Genomic DNA, 17329 nt, shown 5'->3' on the forward strand with positions numbered 1-17329 from the left:
TGTGTTATTAAAGGGTAAGTTTTAAGCTCTGTACCTGTTGATGTCTGTGTTCTGCATAATAACAATAGGTTTAAAATACGTGGCCGGAGACGTAAACGCGGCAGGTAGATTAGTGGGGAGGTCCTTCAATGGTACGGGTCCTTTCACTGCCGTCAGCTTAGTATGAGATGTGACTGGAACAAATCCTAGGAGCACAAACATTGGTTTTATATCTCAAAGAACACCACAGTGCATGGAAGCGGAGGACTCCATTGTACAGTGGCCAAGCAGTGTAACTGCAAGCTCAGTCTCTTATTGAAGTGAATAGGAGTGGAGTCGGCAGTCATCTGCTTTCAGCTAAATGTAATGTGTTCTGATGGGCTGAATGAAAGCCCAACCAGCTGATCGGAGCGGAGGCTGGTAGAGCCTTTGATCAGAGTCCTGATCATAACCCATCAATATCAAATAATACTTGACAACCCCTTAAAGGAAATCTACCATCAAAATCCATCATGATAAACCAGGGGCACTTACTCATAGATCCAGGCACCGCTACTGTGGTAATTTTCTTATATTTGTTATCAAAGCCTCCTTCCTTCTAACATCAACTTTTTACAAATGTGCTAATAAGCCCTAAAGGGCTCTGGGGGGTTTTATCACCGCCCATCCATGCTGTAGCTTCACAGGCTGTTACACTTTGTGGTAGAAGTTTCCCTCTTCCTCGGTGTGAGATTAGATGAGGCAGAGGGAGGGGTAAGTCCTGAGAGAGCAGGAGGGAGGGTGAGACATGTAAAGCCTGTGGTAACACCCCAGAGCCCTTCTGGCTCATTAGCATAATTGTAAAAGTTGATTTTTGAAGGAAGCAGGTCATGGACAACAAATATAAGAAGATGACCACAGCCACGTTGCCTGGATCTATCAGTAAGTGCCGCTGGTTTATCATGATGGATTTTGATGGTAAATTCCCTTTCAACTCTCTACTTACCCGCTGAAGACTCTGGCACATCCTCTTCATTATATGGGGAGCTGTACACACCCTGGTTGAAAGAAAAAAAAGGAAACAAATAATAGGTTTTCTTTTCAGTAAGATGGAGGTCAATGAAAGATGAAGACACGTATAAATGTATGTTAGCTTGGTTTTCATAAGAACTAGAGCCAGAATAGGGTAGGTAACGACCCCAGGCCACAATATTTGGTACACACCCCATGTCCCCCCAGTACCAGGACCTGCCTGTGCAGGACACTATAAGAGCCATAGACATCACTTCACCTCTTGGAGGGATGGGGTCACCAAATCTCCATTGAGAATGCTAGTGGTGGCCCTCTGGGTTCCTTGGGGTACTACTGGTACTAAGGTGGTACATGGCTCTGTTGATACCTACTGTGCCTCCATAAATTAACCTGTCATCTGGCTGTTCTGTCTATTGGCGCTGTATTGTCGTCATGATACAGTCATCTGCCCACCTGATCCATAAGGCTGATTAAACGTGTCCAAATTGCTTTGCTGTCTAGATTCTTCTGTTCCAGGTATTTCTTGCAGACCTGAAAGCAGGAATTGTAGTGAACTTCATAGGTACGACCATAAACACATATAGAATTTCGGATTCTGCCCATATGTTAGGATTTAATTAGAAGCCTAAATCTTATTGCCGCCCCTTTGTTCCCAAATTTCCACATTTCATATCATCCACTCTTCTCCAAAGGTTTCCTGTCCATCATAAAACTTGCCTTTGCCAAATCTAACATTCTCCTGCAATCACGCACCTCAAACAAGTTTTCCAGCATAAGAAGAGGAAAACCATAAATGTTGCCTATAGATCAATGCCCAACTTTCAAGAAGCCTAGTGATAAGTAGAATTACTGAACCGATAAGTATATTCCTGTTCCAGAATGAGTGATCCTTGTTTATGGGACTGGTTCTTCTAGGCGAGAAGCCATAGATGTGGGTCAGGAAGGGGAATGCAACTTAAAGGGAACCAGTCACCACGATTTACTTACCAGATCTAACTCAAATGTTATGTAGGGCTATGCCCACATGAGCCTCCCATACTTATTCTTTACTGCCCAGCTACTCCTTCCTTGCCAAAACTTTACATTAGAAATATGCAAATTAGGCTGAAGTGCTTTGGAAGGGCACCTGAGGGGGGGGATGAAAAAAGGCACTGGGCGGTGTAGCAAGGGGCGTTATTATTGGTGTGAAAGCTGGACCCCTGAGGTCCTCTGCTAAACCTCCCCAAAGCACTTCAGCCTCATTTGAATATTTCTAAAGTGAAGTTTTCGTATGGAAGGCTGACCCCTTTAAGGCTCTGTACGACTGCAAAGGCACCCTCCATATGAAGCTCTCCTCCCCTTCCTGACCCATGAACACGTCTAAAACAATTTATACATATAGCCCATCTTTCTTTTGTGTGCATGTTAGGACTATACTCCAGGAGTACACGCAGCACATCAATACTACATCAACTTTCATGAAAGTCATGAAACTGCAAAATAGACTTTTCCTAAAATACGATATGGATGTAAAATCCTCTACAATCTCCCCCCCATTAAAGTTCAAACTACATCATTATAGCTGCACGTTTCCTGAACTGGACCACACAGATCCAGGATTTATTTATCCAGTCTGCACCGTGACCACATCTGCCGCCATCATGGACCCTACCCAGCCCTAAGCGACAGATGTGGAGGGGTGGGGGTCCCCCCCAACATACTGAAATATGTATCTCCCTATGATTACCTGCAGAGCTTCAGCTAAATTTGGCCTTTCGTCAGAATCCCTTTTCGCCATCTGTAGGAGGAAGCGTTTGAGCTTTTTGGGCAGCGTGAGCTTGTGATTAGCCGGGAAATTAAACTTGGCCGCCGACCATAAGATGGCTGCAATGCCATAAACACAAGTCTGGAAAAGTAAAAACGTGCACAATATTACAAAGCAGGAGAAGCCCAGGATATAAATTACTAATATGACTACATGTGGAGGACACTGCACTGACATAGGGGCTCTCAGAGGGGACCCTCAGACATGGACCCCCCTATGGCTCTGACACTTCTTTTCTATTCTGTGAATAAGGGATCAGTATTTGTTGTTGGAAAACCCCTTTAATGTTCCTGGGCCCGATGGAGTGAAGACTCCATGTAGTATGTGGATGAAGGATCTGTGACCCCATAACAGTGGTAGCACCGTATTACATGAGCAGAAGTCAATCCATATAGGACTCTGCATGAGATCAAAAGTCCTAGGACACCCAGTTATACACAAGGTAAAATTACATATATGACACCCCAGCAAGTAATGGATGAGGGAGGATAATCTTTTAGACTATTTCAAGAACATAGCCGCCATGTTGGATCAAGGACATGTTATTCCAATGGGAAGGCGGTCATGTAACATAGAGGCTAGAATTGTCTTAGAACATTAAATTAAGCAAATGAGCCGAGGGGCTCCAGACTCCATAGTTGTTGAGTCCAGAGCCCCTCAGGCTAGTTTGCATAATTATAACCCCTTTAAAAAAAAAAGGGCATAAGAAGCTAAAAGAAGAACTCATCCTGCCAGAGGGGGCACACACTGATATATAAAAGAGTTCTTGGTTTACAGTCCTTCATCCTAGTGGTAGATTTCCTTCAAGCATTACATACACCACGTGTGAATGAAGGTTTTTGGGCTTGGCCAACCATTAAATGTGTATGATATCTGGGAGGGGGCATGCAAATGTAATGGTCCAGTGCACATGCATGCTCAGCCATGCCAAGAGTGCATGTATATCGGGAGTCAGCTTCAGTACACAATCTTGGCTCTACATATACAATACATTTGGGGTCGGTCCACCAATGACTCCCCTGTAGATATACACTGACGATATCTTTCACCAAATATCTCACCCAAATTTTAATTCTTTGCAATAACTGGTAAATCCGGATAACAAGTCTGATTTTTACAAAGTACAAAAACTGAACAAATCTTGTTACACACTTGACTGAGTTTACTTTTGGATAGAGAGAAGTCTGCTGCATGTGTTCCTCTTGCTCGGGCTAAGCCCTCCCTATGGGAATTGGCTATTGTGTGGGAATGCCAGCGCCCTAGGAGTGGGTGTGCAGTGATGTTAACCCTGACCATGTCTGAGGCACTGGAAATACGCCTCCACAATGGCTATAGGGACTATATATATATATATCAGCCAGGAGTCATCTGTGCGCCAGATGTCCATTCACTATTACTTATAATTTTTTCCTTGCGCTGAGCAATAGGATGTCCCTGCCCGTAGCGGTAAAGCTTTCCGGGGGTGTTCAGAAAGTTTCGGATTACACAGGGAAGGAAGTTCCATGTTCTACCTTCTCTGTCCCAGCTTCGTCTCCATCGGGGTCATACTCGGGAGGGACACAGAAAGCATCATAAGGTTCTGAAAATAAAAAATTTAATTTGGAGTGAAAAACCTTACAGCCACGTGTTCTTACAGAGAACCTACCAGATGTGAAAAAAAAAACCATTACATATTTGTTGTTCGGATCCGACATTTAAGGCGTGATTAGACTCTGCAGATCCTAGGGTGTAGTTATAACCCTGATAATTCTCAAGAATTTCCAATAAAAGTGCACACAGAGATTGTATCAAGAGAATCCCATCCGAATATGTACTGCCTGTAACAGGACACTGTGTACAATCTGCTCTGCTCCACCTGCTCTATAAAATGCTGCCTGTAGATAAGACACTATGTGCATTCTGCTTAGCGCCTTAGTCTCTATAACATGCCGCCTGCAGATAGGACACTATATGATCTGCTCAGTTTCTCCCGCTCTATAACATGCCATCTGCAGATAGGACACTATGTACAATCTGCTCAGCTCCTCCTGCTCTATAACATGCTGCCTGCAGATAGGACACCATGTACAATCTGATCAGCTCCTTCTGCTCTATAACATGCTACCTGCAGATGGGACACCATGTACTCTCTGCTCAGCTCCTCCTGCTCTATAACATGCTGCCTGCGGATAGGACACTATGTACACTCTGCTCAGCTCCTCCTGCTCTATAACATGCTGCCTGCGGATAGGACACTATGTACACTCTGCTCAGCTCCTCCTGCTCTATAACATGCTGCCTGCAGATAAGACACTATGTACAATCTGCTTAGCGCCTCAGTCTCTAGAACATAGTGCCTGGAGATAGGACACTATAGATCAGTGATGACGAACCTTTTGGAGACAGAGTGCCCAAACTACAACCAAAATCCACTTATTTACCGTGAAGTGCCAACATGACATTTTAAGCAGTATCTTATTGCAATGTGTTCTTCCACATCTTTCAATTGTATCGGCCGCCTAATGCCACTACAGGAAAGAGGGCAAATAGCTTCTCTCCAGGATCTCTCTGTACAGGAAGAATGGTGGGTCCAGCAGGAGGACCTCCAAAGACAATCCACACCTTCTCACTTTTCCCACAGTTCCAAACAGCCAATAAAGTACCGTTTTAAAATAGCGCTGAGAGCAGCATCCCTTCAATTGCCAGCGACTGCAGAAAGATTAGGTGTATTTGGTCCTGTTTGGTGAACTCTGTCCTGGGGTTAGAACCTGAGTGCCCACAGAAAGGGCTCTGAGTGCCACCTCTGGCACCCGTGCCATTAGGTTTGCCACCACTGCTGTATATGATCTACTCAGTTTCTCCCACTCCATAACATGCCTCCTGCAGATAGGACACTATGTACATTCTTTTAAGCTTCCCTTGCTCTATAACATGCTGCCTGTAGATTAGATTGCATTTTCATGGCAACAAGTTGTCTAATGTATGCAGTATACCTCTACACAGCCCAACACTATGTTTTAAACTAGTAAACACAAGCACAGAGCTAAATATAGTCCTGGACGTGTCTATTCATCTTGGTATTTCCGTCGCTCCTGAATCCTCTCCTATGAATAAGCCTCACAGTGTGACAGTCACTGCCTCCTCTGGGGAATGGTTATAATGGCAATTATCACACAAACACAAATACATATAGCGACAAAGGAGATAAAGAAGACACGGCAGGGCGGGCCGCACGTCAGCTCCCATATAATGAGGATATTTAGCTTCACTTTCATGTGTGGCAGAACAACACGTAATAATGTGGCACTTTCATGAGTCACTTTACCTTCATTCTGGTGAGTAACAAAGAGAACTTCTCCGCTGTGGTCAATGAACACCGACTCCAGACATAGGATGGCTGCAAAACAGGAGCACACAACGTCAGCCTGACCCCAAGTAACATCAGGCTTAACCCTCCAATGACTGATCCGGCCCTCCCATGTGATGTCGGGGAATGTAAAGGGTCATTGGATTTGACAGATTTAGGTGTCAAGGTCAGAATAGTGGAACTGAACCCTTAAAACATATAGTAAGTGGAGCATGCATGGCCTTTAAAGGTGTTTTCCCAGGAAACAAGTTAGGTCCTACCTACAGTAAAGGGCCTACCTTTCTGAATGGTGGGGGGGTCTCAGTGGTAAGACCCCAACAGATCACCGGAATGGGGGGTACCTCCGTCAGACCCATTGTCCCTCTCAGAGATGACCAGAGCAGACAGCTGTGCATGTCCATTCTGTGTCATATGGATAGGGTCTACTTTGTTTCCTAGGAAAACCCCTTTAAAGACTCTATACCCTTGGTTATAGAGATATATTCCCCTTATATCCCCCTAACACATGTCTGTGACCTCTCACCTAGCCAAAGAGTTAACGGAATAGCCCTGTCTGCAGCCGACTCTTCCTTTCTGAAGAGAATTGTTGGTTTGACCATTATCCCAAAGTTTCCCGACATTCATCCATAAGGAGTCGTCCTCTTTAAAGTTAGCACTAGAGGTACAGTATTTTTTTTTCCCATATTGGAAAACTTATTTGCATATTCCTCAATCGAATTACTTGACTTCTAGGTCTCTTTATGCCTGTAAAGTTAAATCTTTTTTACGGTGATAAAGTCCCCTTCCTGACCCATGTCTAAGGCCTCTCACTTACAAATTCAGGTGGAGCACGGTCTTCAGGGGATTGTTTGTCATGTCAGAAAGATTCTTAAAAGCCAGTACAGGCAGTCCCCGGGTTACGTACAAGATAGGGTCCGGAGGTTTGTTCTTAAGTTGAATTTGTATGTAAGTCGAAACTGTATATTTTATCATTGTAGATCCAGACCAAAAAAAATTTGGCCCCAGTGACAATTGGAGTTTAAACATTTTTTGCTGTAATGGGACCAAGGATTATCAATAAAGCCTCATTACAGACCCCTTACAGCTGATCATTTCAATCTGGGACTATAGTAAAGCATTCAGAGAGCTTCACCAGAGGTCACAGGGGTCCGTCTGTAACTATGGGTTGTCTGTAAGTCGGGTGTCCTTAAGTAGGGGACTGCCTGTAACTGATCTATAAGTTGCTGTTTTTTTCCCATATTTGAAAACTTGTTTGCATATTCCTTACCCAGAATGCGAAGCAAAGAGAAACTAAATAAATAGAAAAACCTATTGAAGGCAGTACCACAAAGCTTTGAATCAGTACCTGCATCACTAGCGGCTCGTGGCCCTATAGGGACTCTACATATGTTTTATGGCTTTTCAATAATCCAGCATTATCCAATTATCTAGATAGAAAATTACTGTGTAATAGATCATTCAGATTTTTTATTTCCCCCCTGATGGAAAAAAAAAAATCTCAATTAATGCTTACCAGCTGCATTCACCAGACACGGTCACATGTGACCCAGACAATACAGTACAGTGGTTCTGCCAAACTGAACACAACCAGACTCGTGTTCTGATGCGTAACATTACATCAAAATTACTTTATCATCTGCCAGCAAGAAGGGTCTATTGTGTGACTGGCACAAAACGGCCTCTGTCAGCATATTCCTGCAGGCCACAAGTAATGAGGGTCTTGTTCTGCGCCCGGGTCATGGTCCTGGGCAAGTGAAAGGATGACCGCATTCTGGATACAGTATCCAGACTAATCACAGCGCATCCCAGTAGGTCCAGCACGTAAAATCTTATATTCTCTCACTTCGGTTCCTAACGATCAATGGGGCTCATTTACCAAGGGTCTGAACGCCGCACTTATGTCGGGTTTCCTTGCATATTTCAGTTTGCGCATGGCGGAAATCGGGGTGCGTGGCCGTCGGAAAACCCAATGGATTCAGAAAAAACGCGAAATACATAAAAAATGTGTCGCTTGACACACGCTTACCTGCACCCAGGATAGGATGGTGAACTCCGGTGAACTCCAGCGGACTTCAGCGCAGCAGCAACACCCGGTGGACATCGGGTGCACTACCTTAGTGAATCCCGGCCGGACCCGAATCAGCGTCGGAGAACCCGCCGCTGGATCGCGACAGGACCGGGTAATTAAATGTGCCCCAATATGTTTTCCCTATTGCACACTGGCAAAAATGGTCAAAGGAGTAAAGGGGAGAAAGTAGGAGCCTTACTGATACTTTGGTGATGTTCACAGATAGAGGAGGATCAGCAAATTTGCAAGAGAAAGATTTAAAGGCAACCGGTCACTTGACTTTACCCTGTTAAACTAGCAGCCCCCTCATGTAGGGGATTTGGAAATTCCCCGTTTTATGTGAAATCTCACTAGTTCACCTATAACGAGAAGAGTCATATTTGCCTAAGAGGAGTCAAGTCTAGAGGCTGCAGGTGGGGAGCTTCACTTCAGACTTCCCTATCTTAGGTTTGTTAGGACCTATAACCATGTTTTGGTATCATTTTAAAGAGAAGGATGTTATCTTTCACTGTTTTATCTGCGGTTCGGTAGATCACAGAACCACAAGTCTGATGCAGACAGTTATAAAGGAATTGGTAAGCACACACACACAACAGGATAATTGTATTCGTGCAAAATACAGCTCACTTTATAGTGGAAGTAGTTTGTTTGGGTCACCTAAGAATTCCTTTAAACCGATGCATGGAGGAGGGGAGAGGGAGGAAGGAAAAACCGCACCGGCCAACAGTGTAGATACAATCCAAGAGGGACTCAAAAAAATTACGTAAAAACAAATCCTTTATTTAATCCATAGCGTTACAAAAATAAAATCCAACTGTAGCATAAAAGTAGAAAGACCTACGCGTTTCAGACCATCTCATATGGCTCTAACTCAATGGCCATATGAGAAGGTCTGAAACGCGTAGGTCCGCCAACTTTTTTATGCTACATTTGGATTTTATTTTTGTAACTGTATTGAATAAAATAAAGGAATCGTTTTTACGCTATCATTTGAGTGCTGGAGGATTCAGTCTTTCTTGGATAAAGGAATTGGATCTTTATCTTCAGCTCACATTACTAAGTATGTCTGTAACTGCCTGTAGATGGCCTGAAAGATGAGCTTTTTAACTTTAATAAGACAGCAAAAGCAGGTTTCTAGGGGCTATAGAACCGAATATAGGGGCTTGTTGGGCAAGTTGGCTGGATCATACGATGCAAGGAGTCCCTGCTTTCATACAGCTTTATCCACGGTGGGTCATAGACTAAGTGAAAGTGTACGCACAGTTCTTCACTTCTCTCAAGTAAAGCCGAAAGAGTCCGAGCGATGATCATGTTGGTCTCCAAAATGAACTACCGTAATCAATGAAATTTCATACTATGATGAAAAACTTTGCTCAAAGTCACATTTTCTAGCCTATCAAACGTCTGCATAACAATATTTAAAGGGGTTGACAGGATGTTAAAAAAAAAAAATTGCCAATGCCTTTTACAAACAGCGCCACGCTGCTCCACAGGTTGTACCAGGTATTGCAGCTCTTTCCTCATTTACTGCAGTACACTAAAAACAACTGATGGATAGTAGTGGTGGCATTTCTACAAGAAAGGGCTTATTTCTTTCCAGTCCTGCACAACCCCTTTAAGTGGTGAAGTACGTCGAATTTCAGATTTTTACCTGGATAATCCACGTATGTCTGCAGAGTATATAAACACTCATGGCACAGTGCCCACAGCTCATCTTCTTGTAAGGGTTTTCCGTAGTTGAGCAAAACTTCCTTTAAGGAAACCCACTATAAAAGAGAAGAGGTCATTAAGACGTCTTGCGGGAAAATGTGGCTCAACGTGGCTGCAGTCCACAGATTTGCATAAAAAGGTCATCAACATGTGGTTCTTGGGCTTGTAGCATTGTCAAATGAAAGTTGTGGTTTGCGGGAATGTGGAGGGCGATACAGGAAACTTTTCTTCATGATATCAGCCTTTACCTCTTACCAATCAGAGTCGGTCACTGTCACCACTACCCCCTTAGAGCCCCAAATGACATTAAGAAAAAGGTCCTGTATCTGCATTTTGTTATTTGGGTGTCTAAGGGGGTAGTGGTGGCAGTGACAGACTCTGATTGATGGTAAGAGGTAAAGGGTGATATCATGAAGAAAAGGTCCTGTATCTAAATTTTTGTTATCACCCTTCTCCTATAAGATTACAGCTATACCTCCCACGTTGGAGCCTCCACTAATGCACATATCACCTTTTTTCACTGATATTTTTCTCACCTTCGCTGGAACTTTTCTTCATGTCATCAGTCACCTTCCTAATCACAGCCTGTGGCTATCATCTCTCACTGGTAAAGAGGACCCGTCAGGGTGATTTGGGATACTAAACCACCCACAGGTCCTTATGGACTGCTGGTTAAGTGTTCCAAATTGTCCTAAAGCTAGTCCCTCTGTGTCTGCTATAAAAAAACAAAAAAAAAAACCCAAAACCTATATACTTAGGAGATGGGTCCGATTAGGTGCATCAGACCCATCACTGGTGCTCCCGGCACCTGTGCAGTAATTCAATGAAGCCAGAGCAGTACAAGGTGCATGCACACTGGAGGTAGTGTGTAGTACCCCAACTTCAGTATTCGGGAAGCTCCGGAACGAGGCAAGTATAACAGTTTTTTGTTTACTGCTACTCCTCCCACCTACATTGACAAAAGTGCTGCCTGTGTCAGATGTATATATAAAAGAAAGTCTCCAGTGCCTTTTCTTAAGGTCATCACCTACTTCCATGAATATTCCCAAAAAATCTGTACGAAAAGCGGATGAGTGATGTTATGTAGGGAAGATCACAGCCGCACGTGTGTCGGGATCCTGGGACAATGCTCTGCATGGCACTGGTAACAGTCCTGTATGCAGAGCATTGTTCTCGCTAATGTCATCTACTATAGTCTCTTATTGATGCAGATAATGTACAGAATGCGCTATTGTTCAATAAGAAGGGGAGGGGAGGTCCGGGTGATATCGCTGGAACATTATATATACTTCATCTTAGACCTCATGCCAATGAATACCCCCCCCTCCCCCGTGGAACTTATGGGCAAATATGCATATTAATAGGCCACTGAATGACCCAACAAGGCACATTTTTAGGTTTGAGGGCTATTTTTGGACAGAACCACATGCCGCCTTTAAGACATTGATGACCTATCCATAGGACAGGATCAATTTCAGATTGGTGATACCAATCTAGTTGATACCAACACACAGAGGATATAACAAAAAGTCCAGCTCCATTGTTTGTGTAGTGGATGGCACCAATAACTGCATCTCAGTTACTTCTGAAGCGAGAAGGCGCTCAACTGTAGTTCCTGTTACCAGCCACAACTCAAAGAATGGAGCTAGACTTTTGACGTTGATTAAGGATACAGCAAGAGAACCACAGTGAAAGATTCAGCAATTAAAATTCGCCTTCTGAATTTTAGTTTTTTTTGCCTATTTTTTTTACCCGCTTGTCCTCATTTCCCACCATGGATTCATATGGGTCAGTGAAGTCAGACTCTACTTCGGGGCTGTTAACGTGTCTTGACATAGCTAAAATCTCCTCCTGGTAAAGTGGTGCAGACGCCAACGTTTCCTGGGCTTTACTGTGTTGTTTGATGGTTAACCGGATAGAGTCCAAAATAGGATCTTCAGATGTGGAGTATTTTTTAGAAATGGAGTTTCGGTCTGTACTGAGAAAATGCTGGTTTTCTTGTTCCAGGGCCGTAACTAGATTTTCATAAGAAACTTGAGAATGGCACTTAGACTGTCCAAGAGGCGATAAGCAGTCTGTGTGGTTTGGCACGGGGAGACTTGACTGGGTTGTGGGTCCATCGCCCGGTTCTTGGTCTTCGTTGCCTTCGTTGGGCGATAGACAACTAGGTACAGATGGCCAACTTTTTAAGGTGACCATTCCCACGCCTGGTGGGGATTGGGAAAGGGACAGTCTTTCTACATTATTAACTAAAGAAGAGTGCTTATTCCTTCGATGTCTTTTTAAAGAGAGCTTAGCCATTTCATCCTCGACCTTAACCCTTTCGCAGCTCTCAAACTTTTCAGGAGAAGATGACTTGCTCCTCTCCCGTTTATTTTTTTTGAGGTGATGTCCAAATGAGATTGGGGAGGAGCATGGCTTCTCCAGTTTAAAATCTGTCTCCCTCCATCCATTCTGGTGCTCTTCTTCAGGAGGAGGGTCCGAGCTGTGGCAGAAACCCGTAAGATTGACAGAGCAGTTTTCTGGAATGGTCGAAATACGGTTGGGAACTTTTTCGGTTGTAGGAAGCTTCATGAAATTGTCCTTTTTGGTGATGCCCTTCCATAGACTTTCCCAGCCATCTACACATAGAAATATATTCATTTCAATTGTCTCATATTGATTTCTGTACAATGCCTTGTTCATTACATCACTTACATGGATTTTACATCTGGGAGTATTGATTTACATATAACCGTGCACAAGATTTACCTTGGAAAGCGCTGACGGATTCGATGGAGAGGACCCTTCTGCCGATGGATGAAAGGTTTCGACAAACTGATGAGGAGGTGCAATTAATCTTCTCTTCACAAAGGGATATAATACTCTATATGCACAGAAGATTCATTACTTAAGAGAAATCGTAAAATCATTATGCAGACTTTATGCATAAATCTATGGTTCAATAAATATTGTCCCATACAAACCATAAAAAAATAAAGTTAGACATGACTGCAAATATAATAAATCAATAATAATAAAATAATCAAATTTTTTTTTAATTACCATCTACAATTACTAATTTTGAGAATAGACCAACGGTTATAAATAATACGTCATCAGAAAATAGCCTTATATCAATTTTTTATGCTCAAAATACTTAATTCACATTTTTGGAGATTTGTTTTTCATTTCACATTTTTCAAAAATATTTTAGTCAAGTGTGGGGGAAAAAAAGTGCTGCAGCAGAAATTCTTTCAAAATAAGATCATATTAAAATGTATTCTGTGCGTCTCCGTGGCTACAGACTACAAGCACACACTGGGGGTCATTTACTAAGGGCCCGATTCGCTTTTTCCCGACGTGTTACCCGAATATTTCCGTTTTTCCCCCGATTTCCCCTGAATTGCCCCGGGATTTTGGCGCACGCGATCGGATTGTGGCGCATTGGTGCTGGCATGCACGTGATGGAAATCAGGGGGCGTGGCCAAACGAAAACCCGACGGATTCGGAAAAATTGCTGCATTTAAAAAAAAAAAAAAAATGTGTTGCGGAGCTTGCACTTACCTTTACTCAGCCTGGCTCTGTGCATTCCAGTGCGTTCCGGGGAACTTCAGCGCAGCAGTCGGAGGAACTGCCTTAATAAATCCCGGCCGGACCCGAATCCAGCGCAGAGAACGCGCCGCTGGATCGCGAATGGACCGGGTAAGTAAATCTGCCCCACAGTGTAGTCCGACTCCCTACTTACGGTCATTGACGAGATCTATTTTGTGTTTTATTTTGGATTTCAGTACAATTTCAACCCTACTATTGTCAAGGTCAAGCGGTCACTAAGGTTATATATCCTACCTCAATGTCAGGTCTGTCGGCCGGGTTTTCTAGTTGCATAGAGTCCAGCAAGGTATTTAAATCTTGGCAAAATTCTGTCTCCGTATCCGGGTCAACCACAAATTCTATCGCTGCTTTAAGTGTTGCACCCAGAGAATATATATGCCCCTGTGAAAGAGAATGCTATATTTAAGAGGATTTAAGTGGATGGATATATACTTTAGCTAAAAATCAGAGAAAAAATAAATATTATGCCAGGAAAACGCAATTTAAAGGGAACCCATCATTAGGTTTTCCCAATTAAACCTATTGACAGAAGTCTTCATACTGAGCTCATGCCTTCTTTAAATGTAAACATCCACAGCTATCATCTAACTAAAATCCCTTAAAAAAAAAAAAAACTCAAACGTGTTGTCTTTTCAGCAACATCTCTCTCAGCTTCCTCATTCCCCCCTCCCTCAGGAATTCTCTTCAGCAAGTCATACACAGCCAGCATCTCTCCCAACTCCTTCAGGATATCTCTTCAACAAGTTCCACACAGCCAACGTCTCCCTCTACTCCCTCATTGTCCCCCTCCCTTACTCCAGAGAGAGAGGAATGAGGGAGACATTGCTGAAGAGAAAACCTTGTGAGTTGGATAGTCCCCTAGCAAGGTACCAGCTACTTTTTTTTTTTTTTCATGTGATTTCACCAACATCGGATTTCTATACAAAAAAGGCACGGGGCACAGTATGAAGACTTCTGTGGGAACCCGTCTTTAGTTTTAATGGTGAAAACTTGAGGACAGGTTCCCTTTTAGGGCAGTCTAACCACATGCAATGCCTCTTACAAGTAAAAACAGCATTACATAGGATATGCTTGAAGTTTTCCAGACACACCTTTTATGTTTCCCAAGGCTCTGACTGTGACTAAGCTTAGACCCTGCACAGAGGGCAGGTTCATGTCTTTTAATGCCCCCATTGTTATCGGTCTGGGCTGCCCACCACTACACAACACCACCCTTTAGAAAAAAAAAAAATAATATATCTCCTATAGAAATAAAGTGTGGGAGAAAGAACAGGAGCTTAATTAGACATGGCCACGCCCCAGTGTCATAAGAGGCTAATTTGCATAAATCATTGGGAGAGTGATTCAGAAGAGGACAGACTCCCTTTAAAAGGACAAATCGGGTGAAATAATAGCCCAAAACAAACTAGTCTTCCAAAACCACCTCCTAAGCCCATTTCTAGGCATTTGCATAATTTTTATATGCTTGTTCTATAACATTTATAACATAAGCTCCAACCCAATGTATGCTAATTAGATACTATGTGTCCCTCTCCTCCTGTGCCTCCCCTACCCTCCTAATTGATCCCAGTTCGCCTCCTTGGAATGTCCATATGACCGACTGTATTGATATGTTTTTGTATGTATTGATTTAAATTTAAAAAACAATAAAAATAAGTTTGATTAAAAAAAAACAATTGATCACAGTTCTCCCGTTGCCGGCATCCGGCTACTTCCTCTAGTGACAGGTGTCCTTTAATGTATTCAATAGCAGTTACATAAAGCATCTCACTCGAGGAAATATCCTGTCTTGCAGATTTATCAGAAATGTTTGAGAGCAGAACTGTTCTAGTTACCCATGACAACTAATGAGAGCTCTGCTTTCATTTTCCTATAGAGGATTATGAAATGAAAGCTGAGCTCTCATTGGTGCCATGGCCAACCAAAACACGTCTGTTCTCAGACACTTCTGAATTTCGCCCTATGTAATTCTCAATTTTTCCTCTGGGGGAGCTGTGGGGAAACTGAACACTTACTGCCAGGATCACTAACGGGAAACATTATAATTTGTAAAAAAAGAAAAATAATAAACTATACACATACCTCGATAGTGTTACCAGTCAGATCAAACTCTGGAGGTACAAAGGCCCCTTCAGGATCATCTGGAAGATAAAAAGTAACCCAGTTTCATAATTGCTTTAGTGAATTCTCTGTAGTTGTCTTCCCGCACACATTCTTCATAAATCAGATCAAACAGAACAGTGACAATGAATATGTGTAAAAACACATCACAATGAATATTTCATGTATGAAAATCAACACCAATATGTCAGAAAATCGCATCATGAATTAAAATTAGTAAAATATCACCTAGAGGGGGGGGGGGGGGCGCGAGGAGGGCATTCAATGTCCGACTCATGAAAAAGCCTTGAAACATAACTAATATTGGCCAATCTTACCTGTTATAGTAACGTTTCAAAAATAAACTTGACTTACAGAGAAGCTCCCTAGAAATGGCAGTAAGGGGAGTAGTCTTGTACTTCTGCTAAAAGGGTTGTATGTTATTCCCTATCCACAAACTAATCAGGGGAGATCAGACTGTTGGAACCCGCCACAATCACAAGAACAGACCCCCCCCCCCCCAATGATCCAGAGAACGAATCTCGTTCTCACTAACTAGTGGCATGTGAGTCCTGGAAAAAGCGCTGTGCTCAGCAATTTCCAACATTCCCATAGTATGGAATAGAGCAGCAGGACAAATGTTCCTCCTGCCATTCCACCCATTAGTGAGAAGGGGACCCCAATTCTCCAAATTCCTATGGTTGGAGGTAAGACACACACACACACACACTCACCGGCCACTTTATTAGGTACACCTGTCCAACTGCTCGTTAACACTTAATTTCTAATCAGCCAATCACATGGCGGCAACTCAGTGCATTTAGGCATGTAGACATGGTCAAGACAATCTCCTGCAGTTCAAACCGAGCATCAGAATGGGGAAGAAAGGCGATTTGATGCCTTTGAACGTGGCAAGGTTGTTGGTGCCAGAAGGACTGGTCTGAGTATTTCAGAAACTGCTGATCTACTGGGATTTTCACGCACAACCATCTCTAGGGTTTACAGAGAATGGTCTGAAAAAGAAAAAACATCCAGTGAGCGGCAGTTCTGTGGGCGGAAATGCCTTGTTGATGCCAGAGATCAGAGGAGAATGGGCAGACTGGTTCGAGCTGATGGAAAGGCAACAGTGACTCAAAATCGCCACCCGTTACAACCAAGGTAGGCAGAAGAGCATCTCTGAACGCACAGTACGTCGAACTTTGAGGCAGATGGGCTACAGCAGCAGAAGACCACACCGGGTGCCACTCCTTTCAGCTAAGAACAGGAAACTGAGGCTACAATTTGCACAAGCTCATCGAAATTGGACAGCAGAAGATTGGAAAAAACGTTGCCTGGTCTGATGAGTCTCGATTTCTGCTGCGACATTCGGATGGTAGGGTCAGAATTTGGCGTCAACAACATGAAAGCATGGATCCATCCTGCCTTGTATCAATGGTTCAGGCTGGTGGTGGTGGGGTCATGGTGTGGGAAATATTTTCTTGGCACTCTTTGGACCCCTTGGTACCAATTGAGCATCGTTGCAATGCCACAGCCTACCTGAGTATTGTTGCTGACCATGTCCATCCCTTTATGACCACAATGTACCCTGTAACATCTGATGGCTACTTTCAGCAGGATAATGCGCCATGTCATAAAGCTGGAATCATCTCAGACTGGTTTCTTGAACATGACAATGAGTTCACTGGACACAAATGGCCTCCACAGTCACCAGATCTCA

General features: G+C 43.3%; 1 protein-coding gene across 1 annotated transcript in view; it reads right to left on the bottom strand.

Moving 5' to 3' along the window:
• Positions 1-17329, bottom strand: part of KNDC1 (kinase non-catalytic C-lobe domain containing 1) — a 65226-nt gene that overhangs the window by 24150 nt on the left and 23747 nt on the right. Inside the window, exons 3-13 of the mRNA XM_072130634.1 lie at positions 15595-15653; positions 13747-13893; positions 12670-12784; positions 11671-12539; positions 9860-9974; positions 6099-6170; positions 4306-4373; positions 2717-2875; positions 1444-1521; positions 965-1016; positions 35-185 (exon numbers count right to left, since the gene is read on the bottom strand). Of these exons, the coding sequence (XP_071986735.1) occupies positions 35-185; positions 965-1016; positions 1444-1521; positions 2717-2875; positions 4306-4373; positions 6099-6170; positions 9860-9974; positions 11671-12539; positions 12670-12784; positions 13747-13893; positions 15595-15653 (1885 nt within the window). The remainder of the gene's footprint in view (positions 1-34; positions 186-964; positions 1017-1443; positions 1522-2716; positions 2876-4305; positions 4374-6098; positions 6171-9859; positions 9975-11670; positions 12540-12669; positions 12785-13746; positions 13894-15594; positions 15654-17329) is intronic.

The sequence above is a fragment of the Engystomops pustulosus genome, chromosome 11 (genome assembly GCF_040894005.1).
Source record: "Engystomops pustulosus chromosome 11, aEngPut4.maternal, whole genome shotgun sequence".
Lineage (NCBI taxonomy): Eukaryota > Metazoa > Chordata > Amphibia > Anura > Leptodactylidae > Engystomops > Engystomops pustulosus.